The sequence below is a fragment of the Schistocerca gregaria genome, chromosome 3 (assembly GCF_023897955.1).
Source record: "Schistocerca gregaria isolate iqSchGreg1 chromosome 3, iqSchGreg1.2, whole genome shotgun sequence".
In the NCBI taxonomy this organism is placed as follows: domain Eukaryota; kingdom Metazoa; phylum Arthropoda; class Insecta; order Orthoptera; family Acrididae; genus Schistocerca; species Schistocerca gregaria.
In genome coordinates, this window is record NC_064922.1 from 697,503,288 (window position 1) to 697,519,807 (window position 16,520).

Here is a 16,520-nt window from a genome sequence, read left to right on the forward strand (position 1 = left end):
AAAAGCTTATTGTGAATTCACGCATCCTTTCCTCGTTTTAGGAGATTTCAAGGCAAATATTGCGTGACGTGGCTCTTTCACTACCTGTCCCCGAGATCGAATAATTGAGGGCCTCACACAAACTGAGGGTATCACGTTGATGTATCACGTTACATATTTTAATATAGATATAGCTTCATCTGTAGATATACTCCTGTCATTCTGCTAGCTTAACTATGTAGCCGCTGTTCAATATGAAGTGAATCACGAGAGCTGCAGTGATGCGTCCATCCCAGAATCAGGAAAATGTAGGTTACCTGCTCCTTGAAGAAATGACAACCACTGTGCTGGACTTAAGGTTATATTGGTGGCAATGTGAAAGTTTAAGCGGTGATTCATGCGTGAAAGCCTCGCAGCCTTTCACGTGGAAGGGATAAAAGTGAGCAAAACAGTTTAAGAGAGTAAGAAGGGCTTGTAGCAACAGTTCCTGAGCATCATCAATAGAGTCAAATACACAAGTAAAGTACGGGATATTATTAGGAGGATTTACAGGTGGCATACAAGAGAGCCAGTAGCCGTTGTACAAGATAGGATATTTCCCAGAAACGCCCTTCCCAGACAAAGGCTCCTGAGCTCCATCAGTAGATTCAAATCCATAAGTAATGTACGGGTGACTATCAGGAGGGTTTCCCGGTGGCATACAAGAGAGCTAGTATCGGTTGTAGAAGATAGTGGAAATTTCTTAATAACATCAAGGGGTATTTCCCAAACAAAGGTTGAATTTTATAAGAATATTTCGGCTGGCTACAGCCAACTTAGAGTCGATTTTGGGCCAAAGGGGAAAGAGGTATTTAGGAGTTCCGATCCGTCAACGTGAGAAATACAGCTACCCAATCACCCAGTGCGAGCTGGATTCTGAATGTCTTGTGATACTTTCCCTGGTCACGGCCAAAAACTATCATTATGTTAAAACAGATAAATAAAATTGAATAAAATTCGACTGACAGAAATATTTCCCAGCTTAGGAAAGAAACAATGTTAACGCCAATTCGCCGATTCATTCCGAATCTTATGTGTGCGCAAAATTTTCAAGAATCTTTCTTTAGCACCACTTCTCGAACGCTTCAGTTCACTTCATATTCGGTTTTCCCACAGTCCATAATTCGGTTACGTACAGTGCCGTGCTTCTAACGTGCATTCACAGAAATTTCTTCCTCAAATTGTAGCACACGATTTGTGTGGAGTTTATCTGGAGATTATGCAAGAGAGCACTCACAATTATATTTCCTTTACTAAACAATATTTTACAACACCAGGGCGCATATGAATATTAAACTTTTCCTCTCAGTTTCTATTTCAAGAACAATAACTTCACGAATCTAATGATACAATACTTCAAAACAATGCGCCACCCCGACGGAAATGTAATCTTACTGCACAATGAAAAACAATAAAAAAACAATAGAACTTATGCCAAGTTATATCCTTGCGCTATACGAATAAAATAATCTTACTTCGACCTAGAAAGACTACAAAAGAAAGCTCCAAAATAAAATGGTATGTTGTTTCTGAGGGTGACTAACTTTTCAAAAGAAACTAGCTTCTATCCATTAGTAACTTTATAGGGGTGCACTAAAATAAATCAGAATTGGCAACAGACTCCCTACAAGTAACTACAATCTACTTATATCCCTGATCAAAGAACTAGGAAATGCAATTACTAGGAAATGAAGAGACACGCTAGAAGGTCTCTAAGGTAACAGATATTGCGATAGTTAATATCTCAGTAGGCAGTTCAGTTGAAGAGGAATGGATATCTCTAAAAACTGAAATTACAAAAGTTGGAAAGAAAAACAAAGGTACAAAGAAAATGAATGCGAAGAAACATCGGAAACAGAAAATACTACAGTTAAGCGATGAAAGAAGGGAGTACAAACATGTTCCGGGAAATTCAAGGATATAGAAGTACGAATCGCTTATGAAGTGCAGGGAAGCTGAGGTGAAATGGTTGGATGAAAGATGTGAAGAAATCGAAAAGGAAATGATTGTCGGAATGATTCACTCAACATACAGAAAAGTATGATGAAATTAAAAGCAAGGGTAGTAACATAAAGTGTGCAATGGAAGTTCCACTGTTAAATGCAGAGAAGAGAGCGGATAGGTGGAAAGACCACACTGAAGGCCTCCATAAGGGGAAGATTCGCCTGATATGATAGAAGAAGAAACAGGAGTCGATATAGGAGAGATAGGAAATCCAGTATTATTATCAAAATTTAAAATAGCCTTGCAATATTTAAGATCAAATAAGGCAGAACGGATAAATAACATTTCATCGGAATCTCTAAAATCATTGTTGGGAAGTGGCAATAAAACGACTATTCGCTTGCGTGTGTAGAATGTATGAGACTGGAGACATACCATCTGACTTTAGGAAAAATATTATCCACAAAATTCCGGAGACTGTGAGAGCTGATAAGTGCGAGAATTATCGTGCAATCAGATTAACAGCTCACGCATCCAAGTTGCTGACAAGAATAATAAACAAAAGAATGGAAAAGAAAACTGAGGATGTGCTAGATGACGATCAGTTCGGCTTCAGAAAAGGTAAAGCCACGAGAGAGTTGCAGTTGATATTGGAAGCAAGACTAAAGAAAAATCAAGACACGTTCATAGGATTTGTAAACCTGGAGAAATTGATGGATAATGTCAAATGGAGCAAGATGTTCGAAGCTCTGAGGCAAATGGCGGTAAGCCATAGGGAGAGACGTGAAATATACAACATGTACTAAAGCCAAGAGGTAATAATAAGAGTGGAAGACCAAGAGCGAAGTGTTCGGATTAAAAAGGATGTAAGACAGGGATGTAGTCTTTCGCTCCTACTGTTCAATCTATACATTGAAGAAGCAATGATGGAAATAAAAGAAAGCTTCAAAAGCGGAACTATAATTCTAGGGTGAAATTATATCAGTGATGAGAATCGATGATGACACTGCTAGCCCCAGTGAATGTGAAGATGAATTACAGAAGAGTCTAATGAGTGCAGGATATAGACAGATAAATCGAAGGAGGACGAAATTAATTAAAAGCAGCATAAATAAGAACAGCGAGAAACTTAACAACAAGGCTGATGGTCAGGGAGTAGATGAAGTAAAGGAATTGTGCCACGTACGCAGCAAAATAACCACTGGCAGACTGAGCAAGGAGGACATGGAAATCAGACGAGCACAGTCAAAAAGGGCGTTTCTGGCCAAGAGAAGTCTACTAGTACTAAACATATGCCTTAATTCCAGGAAGAATCTTTTACAGACAATTGTCGATCGATATATTTTTATGATGTTTGCAACTTCATTACAGAGTCATGCAAGCTCTTCCTGATGAAAACAACGTAGAGTCCTGAATCCTGGGCAGTTTTAACACGACAAAATTGCCTTTCACGTGGGAGCTACATCACAGATCTAGCTGGGCCATTACCACTTTCAACTGAAATGGCAAATAGTCTCGAAAACAGTTCGAAACAAACGTAAGATTGATAGTGACCTGAGAAGGTTTAGAAAACTATCCTTATAATTCTTTCAAGATCGCAATAAATTATTCAGAACTCACGTTTTCTTTGACTACAGTGAGCTTAGGATAAAAGATAGTGTTTTTTAATCAGAATTTATCCCTTAGGTGATGTGATTTTCTTTTTTATTGCATCCCCTTCAAATCTAAATAAGTTGTTTCTCACCTTGCGCTGTGGTCAGTATGCACTCCACTTCCCAAGTCCACTTAAAATACACCGCCTGCAATCCATTCCCAGTGTTCTAATTTTCGGTTCTGCTTTACTTTTCCTTCATGCTCCTTTATTTGAGCAATACTTGGGTGTAATGTACACAGTGACGAAAAACGTCGCACTTGGCGGTCAGCACGCGATCCCTCATCCCAGTTTAAGACAAAGGTGTGTCTAGCGAAACCTAGCCCGTCCATCACGTTTAACAGAAATTTTATTTAAAAACGAGGCTCTATAAACTGCGTTCAGCACTGTGCCGAAGTTGTCCCATGAGCTCAGTGAGATGCGGCACCGTAGCTCAGCGTGCTCGGTCAGAGCAAAACAGAGGGAATGGATCAACGATGAAATTGAACGAGTGTCATGGGACGTCCGTCCTGAACAAACGCAAAGAAAAAATTTAATTAAAAAAATAGTAAGAACGAAAATGCAGACTTGCCGATGTCCGTCACGCATTCCCAACAAACATTTTTCGGTTAAAGCATCAAACTGTTTCCAGTTTACACCTTCACAGTGCGGTATCTTGTGCCTTCTTTCTGTTACTGTTACCTTATTTAAAGACTACACCACGAACTTCTTGCAGCCATAAACGACCGTTTTGTATCATCTATGACACAAATAAAGTCAACAGTGGTTACAGTAACATCGTCTGCATCCAGGAGATACAAAAAGCACAATAGGTAGGCTATAGTAGACTGCACATTATACTACGCACAGTAATTCTATTCTGTACATTTGACGTCCCGGCTTATCTTCACACGACCTGTAGATTCACATACGAGCAATGTTCACCTTATGAAAGATGTTCAAAGCGATCACCCTGCATTTCATCACTCGCTGGATCGTGCTTTGTTGGACCCTATGCAACGCACCTGCATCTATCATTGCCGAGGCGGCAAGCGAGCAAGCTACTGTATTATGTCGTGTGCATCCGTGGGTGGAGTACGATAAATTTACTCCTTTAAGTACCTCCACAAATAGAAATCTATTGGATTAAGGTCCAGCGAACGTGGAGACCAGGCCATTGAATCTCCACGATCAATCCATTTCCTTGTAAATGCTTCATTTAAACAATTACGCACATTCTTTCCAGCGTGTGACGGTGCAACCTCACGCTGAAACCATAGCTGTCACGGAATACCAATGAATCATATGTAGTACTGCAAAGAAACGTATGGTACAGGGACACACTTAGCTTGACCGGTAGTAGGTAAGGACCCAAAAGTACTTTTCTTACGATTTCAGTCCACAGATTTATGGCAAACTATGCCTGAAGGTCATCTTAATGCGTGACATGTGAGTTGTGTTCCGACCAATAGTGACTGTTATGGATGCTGCAAATACATTCACTAGTGAATCTAGATTCGTCATGCACATCAAAATATTTATAAAATGTTCGACGTCTTCCACTTGGTGCAAAAACCATCCACAAAACTATGCTCCTCGAATGCAGTCTTCTGGACGCTGGTGTTAACGTTTAATTATATGAATGCAGTTCTTCTTCGTGAAACATCTCAACAACCAGTCTTTGAGATATCCGGAACTCCCTTGCAATATCACGAGTACTTCACCGAGGTGACTGGTGAACAGTTTCAAGAATTGCGTCCTCTGTGGAGTACGTCTAGTCCATGGATGACCTCTATCCATTACTTGAGAACGAAGATTATCGGTTTCCCGAAGGCGTTGCTCCAGGTGACAAAAAACATTCTTATCTGGATGACGCCTCTGAAGACATCGTCCTGCATACGTACAAGTAGCAGCAGCAGCTTTGTTCTCGGATGTACCCAGCACCGAAAGCATATCGACGTATTTATCATTTTTGAACTCCATGGGGAAGCCGCCCTACATGAACTTGATAGTACCAGTTATTGTTGTGCACTGTGTGGTTAATAGGGAGATGCATGCAGATTCATGGATCCCACAGTCATGTGATAGGCTATTGTCATGTGACATAATGATGTCCTGCTTATAAACGAAGAGCACTAGGAACGCCCACAAAATAAAACAGGATCCTGACGAGAATTCGAATCACAGTTCCCTGGTGGATGTGGTGTTGCAGTCCACTCCTTGAGCTACGATGGCTGGTACAGCAGTGTGGAGTGATACACGTTCCTCTGTACATTTCGATGCGCTGCACTACGTGACAATGTTGCCAGCTCCTCTTTTTTTACACAAGTGTTTCAAAAGTGCACCCAATATGATTTTGCTGGAGGAACTTTTGTCTTGAATATGGATGAGGAATCTCATGCCGACCTCCAAGTGCTGCATTTTTTCTTTGTCCTGTACAAAGTCTCTATACTCTCCGTTCAGTTCCGCCGAAAAATGTTGCAGCTTACTATCTAGTAATGAATGCGTAATCATAATTGCACCACGTGCTCCACGCCGGCAAATTTAGTGCAAAGTACTTCTTGCTGTAATGTTCTTTCATCGTCGATTAAATATTCAAATTCCTTCTGCACGGTGTTGTAATGTCGTTTCACAGCAACTTTGCGGTGCCTGTAGATTATGCGACTGCATAAAAAATATTGAGAATTGCCATCCTTTTCTTCAGTCATTCCCATTTGATTTTAAAGGCTTGTGGCGACAGAACGCTGCACAGCCTCTTCTTGTCCAAACAGCCACTGGACATGTGAACTTCCTTCACACCCCACGAACAAATAGCGGTAGGTGCACAGCTCTTACACCAAGATACTGGACATGTGAACTTCCTTCACACCACGAACAAACAGCGGTGGGTGCACAGCTCTTACACCAAGATACTGGACATTTGAACTTCCTTCACACCACGAACAAACAGCGGTGGGTGCACAGCTCTTACACCAAGATACTGGACATTTGAACTTCCTTCACACCACGAACAAATAGCGGTGGGTGCACAGCTCTTACACCAAGATACTGGACATTTGAACTTCCTTCACACCACGAACAAATAGCGGTGGGTGCACAGCTCTTACACCAAGATTCTGTCGAACTGAAGAATTTCGAGTTGACTGAAACATGCCACACCGTAATATTAAATGAAATATCGCACTCTACTGCGTACTTTGGGGAAGTAAACCTACCCTAGGGATACCCTTCGATTTTGTTTGGCTTTGAATGTGTTTTGGTGAAGAGCAAAATAAGACACACATACAGGCCCGCTTGAAAAAAATTCAGTTTAATTTTTCTGAATGAATATCGTCGAAACGGTTAACAGATATAAAAAAAACTTCAAGTAGAAGTTCTATTGTTTTTAATGTACGCTACAACAGTGCACCCACATTTCTAGAAAAACTCATTTTCTTCCAGGTCCTCTCCCCACACTATTTTATTTTTCATTTCGACATTTGACTAACAGCAAAACGTTAACATCACATTTAATCGTAAAATGATGAATTGGTATTCCAAAGCCGCATTTGTCATAAATAAGCAAGAAAAATCTCTATGTCGCTGTACGTGTACCCAATATGTGTGTGCTGCATAGCCTACTGTCATGTTGGCTTTTTCAGTAAATCTTTCCCCGATAATAACATTCTAAATGTGTATGCTACAGATATTGTTCTTTATTTATACATTCTTTTAATGTTATGGAATATAAAATATCTTGTGTTGTATTTGTGTGCTTCTTTTTACATTTGGTGTACTATTTTATTATTGTTTTTATTTTCAAGTTGCTACCTTTTCAGACTTAATTATGTTATATTTTAAAATGTTTATATTTTATTGTCGTAACATTATTGTAAACTTGTACAATTATGAGAAAGACGCTGAATTGTTCTGGTCGGAACAATACTGAATACACGTTATCCAGAGAGTTACTACCTTATTTCTGACAAATGCGTCTTCGGGATAACACTTCATCATATGTGACTAAACTTGGTGTAAGTGATGCTATATGTTTTACTATTAATCAAAAGTCGAAATGAATAATAAAACAATAGAGGTGAGGGTATTTCGAAAAAGAGACTTTTTCCCCAAATCTGGCTGCACTATTGTAGGGTACATTAAAAACCATAGAAATTTTATTTGCTTTTTTTTTTCATGTGTGTCACCGTTACAGCGGAATTCATTCAGAAATATTAAACTCAAATTCTTTCAACGGATGTTTCTCCCCCTTAAAGGCCGTATGGGCACGTGTAAAAAAATTTGGGTCTCTTATTTTGCTCTGCACTAAAACACACTCAAAGGCGATCAAAATCGAAGTGTATCCCTTCGGTAGGTTCACTTGTGAGAAGGATCGAGCAAACCCGAGACAGGCCGTGCCTCGGCCTGCACATGGCGCACATATGTGTGTTTTGGCACGCTTTGTCTGGCCCTGATATGGCCTATCCGAGATGTCACACCTGGTTCATTTAAAGTGTTGAAAATTGCCCTGATACTGTTTAGAGACTTTTTTCGCTTACGTGATATGTTAATGTACAGCGTCGTTTGAATGACGTAGATGTACATGTATAATGTAATTTTGCGCCATATTTCCTTTCTGTGTCTAATACAGGTTTCCCATTGAGCGTTTCCATCGGGGCATCAGCTTTAGTTTTTGGTGGTTTCCCTTTAACAATTAATGGAAAGACCAAGATGGGTCCACTAAAAAGTATAAATCCAATGACTTCTACCATTTTTCCTTCAGTCTGAGCTAGTATTATGTCCTTTCTTCTTGCTACAAATTATGAACTTTTTGTAGAATATATTCCCTGTTTTTATTTAAAGATCGTAACTATGCTATCACTGACTGTATTAATAAATATTCTGTACGCTGCGAAAGCTTAACTATTGTAGATATTTATTATTTTCTATTTTTTTAGATCCATCACCTGATTGGATTGTTGGTATAGCTGGATTGGAGCTCTGCAGAAACTGCAGCTGGGTAGAGAACTTGGAATTAAATTTGTATCCATGGGACATAGGAACAGATAGCGGAGTCACATACACAGTGAGTAAATTTCAGTTTCCAGAGCTTTACGCTTTTTCTTTTTTTTTAGAATTTTTCCCTATATCTCCCCATTATTTCCTGCAGTCGCCTAACATGCCAACCGTTCCGCAAGACGTGATCCGACGCATCACGTCCAGCTTCCCTAACGACGAGGAGGCACCGTTTTATGACGAATCTGGAACTCCGATGAAGCCTCTGGCCCGTCTTTACCTCACAAGGCAGCGATTATACAGAAGACACTGTTCACCTCAAGAATCAAGAAGTATGGGAGGATATCAAATTGATGGCAAGTTCTTCATTACTCTTATACAATCTTCTCGAATCACACACAGTTGGCATTTTTCACACATTGTGGTTAGTACAGCCTGCTACTGTTTTTGTCTGCATGCAGCTTGATTTGTTTCGTTCATATGCAAACTGGAATGATAGTGTAATAAATACGTACAATTTTTTATCTGTGTTAAACTATCAATCAATTTCTGTTCGAAAACTAAGTTTGACTCGGAAGAATCCTTTTCAAAATTGTATGTAAAGTCGGAATCCAACATTGATTTCCGTAATTTCTTAGCAGAACCCTATTAATTGAACTTTCAAGTACTTCTGTATCTAAGGATGTAGCTCGGTTGATACAACCCTGAAAACCACTGCGTGTTGGAAACCAAAGACAACATAAACTGACCGATTAGCTCAATTCAGACTTTCTTCCATACTAACAGATAGTAAGGGGCCTTCTGACTCCTAAAAACTTCTATCACAAATGCAACCAACGTTTCCTGATGGTCGTATCCCGATTAAATACACAGCGTTCGCCTCTCATGAGAATTGCTATTACCAGACGCTTCACCACAGAGTCACGTATGGCTTTCCCAATGCTGACATTACAAAAAGTATGGAGAAAGTACATACAGAAGCACGGTAACCAACAGACGCAGTATTCAGAAATCAGTCGATAAAAACATTATACTGACGAAGATACTAAAATATCTTAGGCTCCAAACCTTTCTTCGCCAAAATAAAGCTTCAAAAAAAGCGACTATTTGCTGTGTTCTTCAACTAATTCAGTCAATGGAGGAAACCCTGTTTTACTGAAATAAATATGGCCCTACACAACCGTCAGCTGGCGCTGTAAGCATCTTAACGTAAATAGGGTCGGCTGCAAATCAATGGTGAATCACAATATGACGGCTATGAGTTGAGTTCGACATTACACAATCCGTACTGTTCAATGTGCTGTCAACATTTGTGGCACTGTTAGTCAGGTAATCCCCTCTATGACAGCAAGACCGTATTAAATCGGAAGGGAAACATTGGTTTTTAAGTGTCCCGAGACCAAAAATCGCATACAAAGCAAAATGACTTCGGTTTCTAATTTTCGCGAGATTGGCGCAAGGCATATTCAGTTTGCTGTCCACCGTTTTCTCCAAGTTGAAATCGAGAAACTGGCAAAGTTCATATCTCATTAGACAATACAGACAGAAGTCCGAAAGCTGTCCTGCCTTTAGTTTGTATGAGGAACAATCCATTTAAGTTTTGAGAGCTCCTCTCGGGCGCATAGACTCGTGCGAGCCCTTGCATTGTCATCGACGAAAAGTTTGTTTACATTTTCGTAATGATGAAATTGCTGAAGTCATTCCTTCGGTTTCATGAGGGAATCACAATACACTTCCGAATCGACCGTTGCACCATGATGGAGGGCATCGAACAGAATAACTCCTTCAGAGCCTCACGAGACTGTCGTCATGACTTTACTGGCTGAGGGTGCGGCGATGAACATTATCTTCAGAGCAGAGGTGGCGCAATTCCAAGGATTTCCGTTTTGCTTCCGGATAGCCTGTGACGATCTTCGAGTAAAAAATTGCCACAATCAGCCTCATAGCGCGCAAAAAATTCCTTACAGATGGTCATTTATTACTTTGTATGGCCTTCTTTAGGCCGTTAGGAACCCAATGGGCGCACAACTTTGAGTACCCCAATTGGTGAAGGAGTGTATCAGTGCTACCAACAGAGACGTCCAGTTGTGCAGCGAGGTATTCCATTGTGATCCATCGATGACTCTGGATGAGGTGTTCACATGTTCAGCACTGCAAGAGTCCCAGCTGAGTGCGGTCGGTTGGCACGCAAGAGATAGGACAGGTTTGTGCGACCTTGTTGCGATGACGAGAAACGCCTCTCCCAACGACTAACCGTGTTTCTGTTCATTGCCTAGGAATATCTGCGATTCTCTGGTTTTCCGCAAAAAGAATCTCAATGGAAGCTCTCTGCTTCGAACGCGCCTCCTTTACAGATGCCATTTTCAACGCTTTGTACAGCGTTCCCACCTACTGGAACTTCATAAAACTATTAGGGCTGAGCTGGGAATATTCCACGGGTCCCTTAACTAACACTGTAGTTTTTCAAGCGAAACTGACCAAGCAAAAATGTGTTGCAATACTTTTTTAACGCCCCTCATATGGAAAAAGCTAAATTCGATAACTTTCACGACTTGTAATGCACTGTCACCATATGTTTTTGTGCGTTTTTTTCTCAGCCATGAAGGATACAGGAGACTGCTATATATACAATAGAGTGTAGATTTTAGTTTTTATAAACCAAATACTACGATAATCAATGCCACAATAAGTAGTTCAGCTGAACAAGAAGCAGAAAGGGCAATCGCAAATGGGCAGGAAAGGAAATTACAGATAAATTTCAGTACAAGCAAGGTAATTATGAAGTAACTGCAGAGAACTATTTCAGTTACCGACAAAAGAAAGAACGTACAAAAATTTTCAGGAAAAGACCAGAATTAGCCAATAATTATATAGCCATAAATTTTATAAGTTATATAATAATATGTAATTGTATATTAAACATTATTATAATTGGATATAATAAATAAAATATATTTATTTAATATAAGTTATTATCTTAATATACATATTTATATTAATTATAATAATATAATTTTCAGATTATCAATAATTAGATTAGTTAACTTAATTATATTTAAATTAACTTAATATACAGTTAATTTTATATAAATAACATATTACATTAATGGTCCGCATTCCACGTTAAACCATAGATCCCTATCAACGGTTGAAGAACTGGAGAAGGTTGGAGATACGCAATGTGTTGAAGTGGCGTCGAATTTAAAGGCATCAACCAGACCATTGAACCACACGAAATTGTTATTATTATAGATACATAAGTCCCTTGTTGTTGTTGTTGTTGTTGTTGTGGGCTTAAGTCTAGAGATGATTTCAGGCAGCTCTCCATGCTACTCTATCTTGTGCAAGGCCCTTCATCTTCGAGTAACTTCTGCAACCTACATCCTTTTGAATCTGTTTAGTACATTCATACCTTGGCCACCCTGTACGATTTTTACCCTCTGAGCTTCCCTCCAATACTAAACTGATGATCCCTTGATGCCTCGCCGGCCGCGGTGGTCTAGCGGTTCTAGGCGCTCAGTCCGGAACCGCACGACTGCTACGGTCGCAGGTTCGAATCCTGCCTCGGGCATGGATGTGTGTGATGTCCTTAGGTTAGTTAGGTTTAACTAGTTCTAAGTTCTAGGGGACTGATGACCACAGCAGTTAAGTCCCATAGCTCTCAGAGCCATTTGAACGATTTTGAACCTTGATGCCTCAGTATGTGACCTATCCACCGGTCCCTTGTTGTAGTCAAGTTGCGCCACAAATTCCTCTTCTCCCCAATCCTATTCAGTGCCTCTTCAGTAGTCACATGATCTACTCATCTAATCTTCTTCAGTAGCATCACAGTTCGGAAGCTTCTATTCTCTTCTTTTTAACTATTTATCGTCCATATTTCACTTTCATACATGGCTATACACCATACATCTACTTTCAGAAAACACTTCCTGACACTTAAATCTAAACTCGATGCCAACAAATTTCTCTTCTTTGGAAACGCTTTCCTTGCCATTGTCAGTCTACATTTTATATCCTCTCTACTGCGACCATCATCAGTTAGTTTTCTTCCCAAATAGAAAAACTCATTTGTTACTCTAAGTACCTCATTTCCTAATCTAATTCCCTCAGCATCACCCGATTTAATTCGACCACATTCCGTTATCCTCGTTTTACCGTTTTTGATGTTCATCTTATCTCTTCCTTTCAAGACACTGTCCATTCCGTTCAACTGCTTTTCCAAGTCCTTTGCTGTCTCTGACAGAATTACAAAGTCAATGGCGAACGCCAAATTTTTTATTTCTCCTCCATGGATTTTAATACCTACTCCGAATTTTTCTTTTGTTTCTTTCACTGCTTGTTCAATATACAGATTGAATAACATCGGGGAGAGGCTACAACCCAGTCTCACTCCCTTCACAACCTATGCTTCCCTTTCGTGCCCCTTGACTCTTATAACTGTCATGTGGTTACTGTACAAATTGTAAATAGCTTTTCGCTCCCTGTATTTTACACCTGTCGCCTTCAGAATTTCAAAGAGAGTGTTCCAATCAACATTATCAAAAGCTTTCTCTAAGTCTACACATTCTACAAACGTAGGTTTGCCTTTCCTTAATCTTTCTTCTAAGATAAGTCGTAGGGTTAGTATTGCCTCAGGTGTCCCAACATTTTTACGGAATCGAAACTGATCTTCCCCGAGGTCGGCTTCTACCAGTTTTTCCATTCGACTGTAAAGAATTTGTGTTGACATTTTGTAGCCGTGACTTATTAAACTGATAGTTCGGTAATTTTCACACTTATCAACAATTGCTTTCTTTGATATTGGAATTAATATATTCTTCTTGAACTGTGAGGGTATTTCGCCTGTCTCATACCTCTTGCTCACCAGATGGTAGAGTTTTGTCAGGTCTCTCTGTCCCAAGGCTATTGGTTGTTCTAATGGAATGTTGTCTACTCCCGCGGCCTAGTTTCAACTTAGGTCTTTCTGTGCTCTATCAAATTCTTCACACAGTATCGTATCTCCCATCTCATATTCATCTACGTTCTCATCTATTTCAATAACATGGCCCCCAAGTACATCGCCCCTCTATGGATCCTATATGTGCTCTTTCCGCCTTTGTGCCTTCCCCTCGTTACTTACAATCGGTTTTTATCTGAGCTCTGGATATTCATAGAAATGGTTCCTTCTCCAAAAGTCTCTTTAATTTTCCTGTAGGCAATATCTACCTCACCCCTAGTGATACATGCCTCTACATCTTTACATTTGACCTCTAGCCATACCTACTTAGTCATTTTGCACTTCGGTCGATCTCATTGTTGACACGTTTGTATTCCTTTTTGCTTGCTTCACTTGCTGCATTTTTTATATTTTCTCCTTTCATCAATTAAATTCAGTATCTCTTCTATTACCCAAGGACTTCTACTAGCCCTCGTCTTTTTATCTACTTGATCCTCTACTGCCTTCACTATTTCATCTCTCCAAGCTACCTATTCTTCTTCTATTATATTTCTTCCTCCCGTTCTTGTCAGTCTTTCGCTAATGCTCTCTCTGAAACTCTTAACAACTTCTGATTCTTTCAGTTTTTCCTGGCCTTTTCTCCTTAAATTTTCACCTTTTTGCGGTTTCTTCCGTTTAATCTACGCTTAATAACCAATGGATCGTGGTCAGAGTCCACATCTGCCCCTGGAAATAACTTACAATTTAAAACCTGATTTCAAAATTTCTGCCTTACCATTGTATATCTGAAAGCTTCCAGTGTCTCCAGGCCTCTTCCACGTATACAACCTTCTTTCATGATTCTTAAACCAAGTGTTAGCTACGATTAAGTTATGTTCTGGGCAAAACTGTACCAGGCGGCTTCCTCTTTCATTCATTACCCCCATGCCATATTCGCTTACTACTTTTCCTTAACTTCCTTTTCCTACTATCGAATTCCAGTCCCTCAGCACTATTAAATTTTCATCTCCCTTCACTGTCTGAATAATTCATTTTGTCTCATCATACATTTCTTCAGTCTCTTCGTCATCTGCGGAGCTGATTGGCATATAAACTTGTACTACTGTGGTAGGCGTGGGCTTCGTGTCTATCTTGACTACAATAATGCGATCACTATGCTGTTCGTAATTTCTTTCCCGCGCTCCAATTTTTTTTAATTCATTATTAAAGCTGTTACTGCATTACCCCGATTTGATTTTGTATTTGTATCCCTGAATCAGCTGGTCAAAAGTTAGCTTCCTTCTGTCACCGAACTTCACTAATTCCCATTATATCTAACTTTAACCTATCCATTTCCCTTATTAAATTTTCTAACCTACCTTCCCGATTAAGGAATCTGACATTCCACGCTCCGATCTGTAGAAAGCCAGTTTTCTTTCTTCTCATAACGACATCCTCTTGAGTAGTCCCCGCCCGGAGATCCGAATGGAGGACTATTTTACCTCCGGAATATTTTAGCCAAGAGGACGCCATCATCATTTAATTATACAGTAAAGCTGCATGCCCTCCGGAAAAATTACGGCCTTAGTTTCCCCTTGCTTTCAGCCGTTCGCAGTACCAGCACAGCAAGACCGTTTTGGTTATTGTTACAAGGCCAGATCAGTCAATCATTCAGACTGTTGCCCTTGCAACTACTGAAAAGGCTGCTGCCCCTCATCAGGAACCACACGTTTGTCTGGCCTCTCAACAGATACCCCTCCATTGTGGTTGCACCTACGGTATGGCTATCTGTATCGCTGAGGCACGCAAGCCTCCCCACCAACGGCAAGGTCCATGGTCACTTAGGAATTAAATAAATAAAAAGTGCAGGGAAGCCAAGGGAAAATCGCTGCAGGAAGAAAGTATTGAACGTTGGAAAGACTGGTTCAGCTTACAGAAAAGTCGAAAAAAACTTCGTTGAAACTGAAAGCAAAGGCGTCAACACTTGTAATGTACGAGAAATTCTACATGGGGATTTCAGGAAACGGGTAAGTGGAACGAGTACACTAGAAGCTTGTATGAGGGTGAGCAACTGTCTGCAGAAGTGGGAAAAGAAGGAATGAGAGTCGAGATGGAAGACGCCGAGGTTCCAGTATTTGAGTCAGCGTGTAACAGAATTATCGAAGACTTGCGATCAAATAAAGTGAAAAGCAGATATAACGTTCCTTCGGAATTCCCTCATCATTTCATCTCATCTCTACCGCCGCGCAAGTCGCCGAAGTGGTGTCAGGCACCAGACGAGGATCTCCCAGCCTATAATACTTTGCCATCATAATTTTTTTCTAAACTAATTTTTGGAAATAGCAGACAAACGACTATAGTAGTTGGTGTGTGGAATCTACGAATCTGGAGACACACCATGGACGTTCGAAAAAATGTGAACCACACAATCCAGAAGACAGTCAGTTTAACAGTTCTTGTATCCAATTTGCTGATCAGAATAGATACACAAGGACGAAAAAGAAAACTGAGGTTCTACTACATGACGATCAGTTTGGATTTAGCACAGGAAAAGACACCAGAGAGGCAGTTCTGTCGATGCACTCGATAACGGAAGAAAGATTTAAGAAAACTCAGAACTCTGTCAGAGGGTTAATCGACTTAGAGAACGCGTCTGTCTATGTAAATGGATCAAAATGCACTAACTTCTCAGTTGAATAGGTAACAGATTTTGGTGGTATGCGAATAACATACAGTATGTACAAGAAAGAAAAGGAAAAAGTAATAATCCGAGGCCGACAGTGGAGCACTCGACTTGGAAAGAACATAAGAGAAGGATTTAGTGTTTCGCCCCTACAGTTCAGTTGTATCATGACATACTGTAAAGTAACTCGTTTTGGTCGTGCGTGTCATTTAGTTCATGCAGAGAGGCTGGCCGGTGGGACATCGGCAGCTCGCAGGCGACACAGTGGCACAAGCGGGACGCTGAGAACACGATACCAGATTAGACATTATGTCCGCCCTAGGAACACGCACGGAGGA

The 16,520-nt window shown here is 40.2% G+C and overlaps 1 protein-coding gene across 3 annotated transcripts in view; it reads left to right on the forward strand.

Annotated features, from left to right (window-relative positions):
- The window catches only part of LOC126354704 (spondin-1-like), a 174,731-nt gene that overhangs the window by 92,583 nt on the left and 65,628 nt on the right, over window positions 1-16,520 (forward strand). For all 3 annotated transcript variants that reach the window (XR_007565374.1, XR_007565375.1, XM_050004524.1), the window contains exons 7-8: window positions 8,527-8,654; window positions 8,739-8,940. Coding sequence is in view for 1 of the 3 variants with exons in the window: in XM_050004524.1 (XP_049860481.1) it covers window positions 8,527-8,654; window positions 8,739-8,940 (330 nt within the window). In the remaining 2 variants the exon portion in view is untranslated. The remainder of the gene's footprint in view (window positions 1-8,526; window positions 8,655-8,738; window positions 8,941-16,520) is intronic.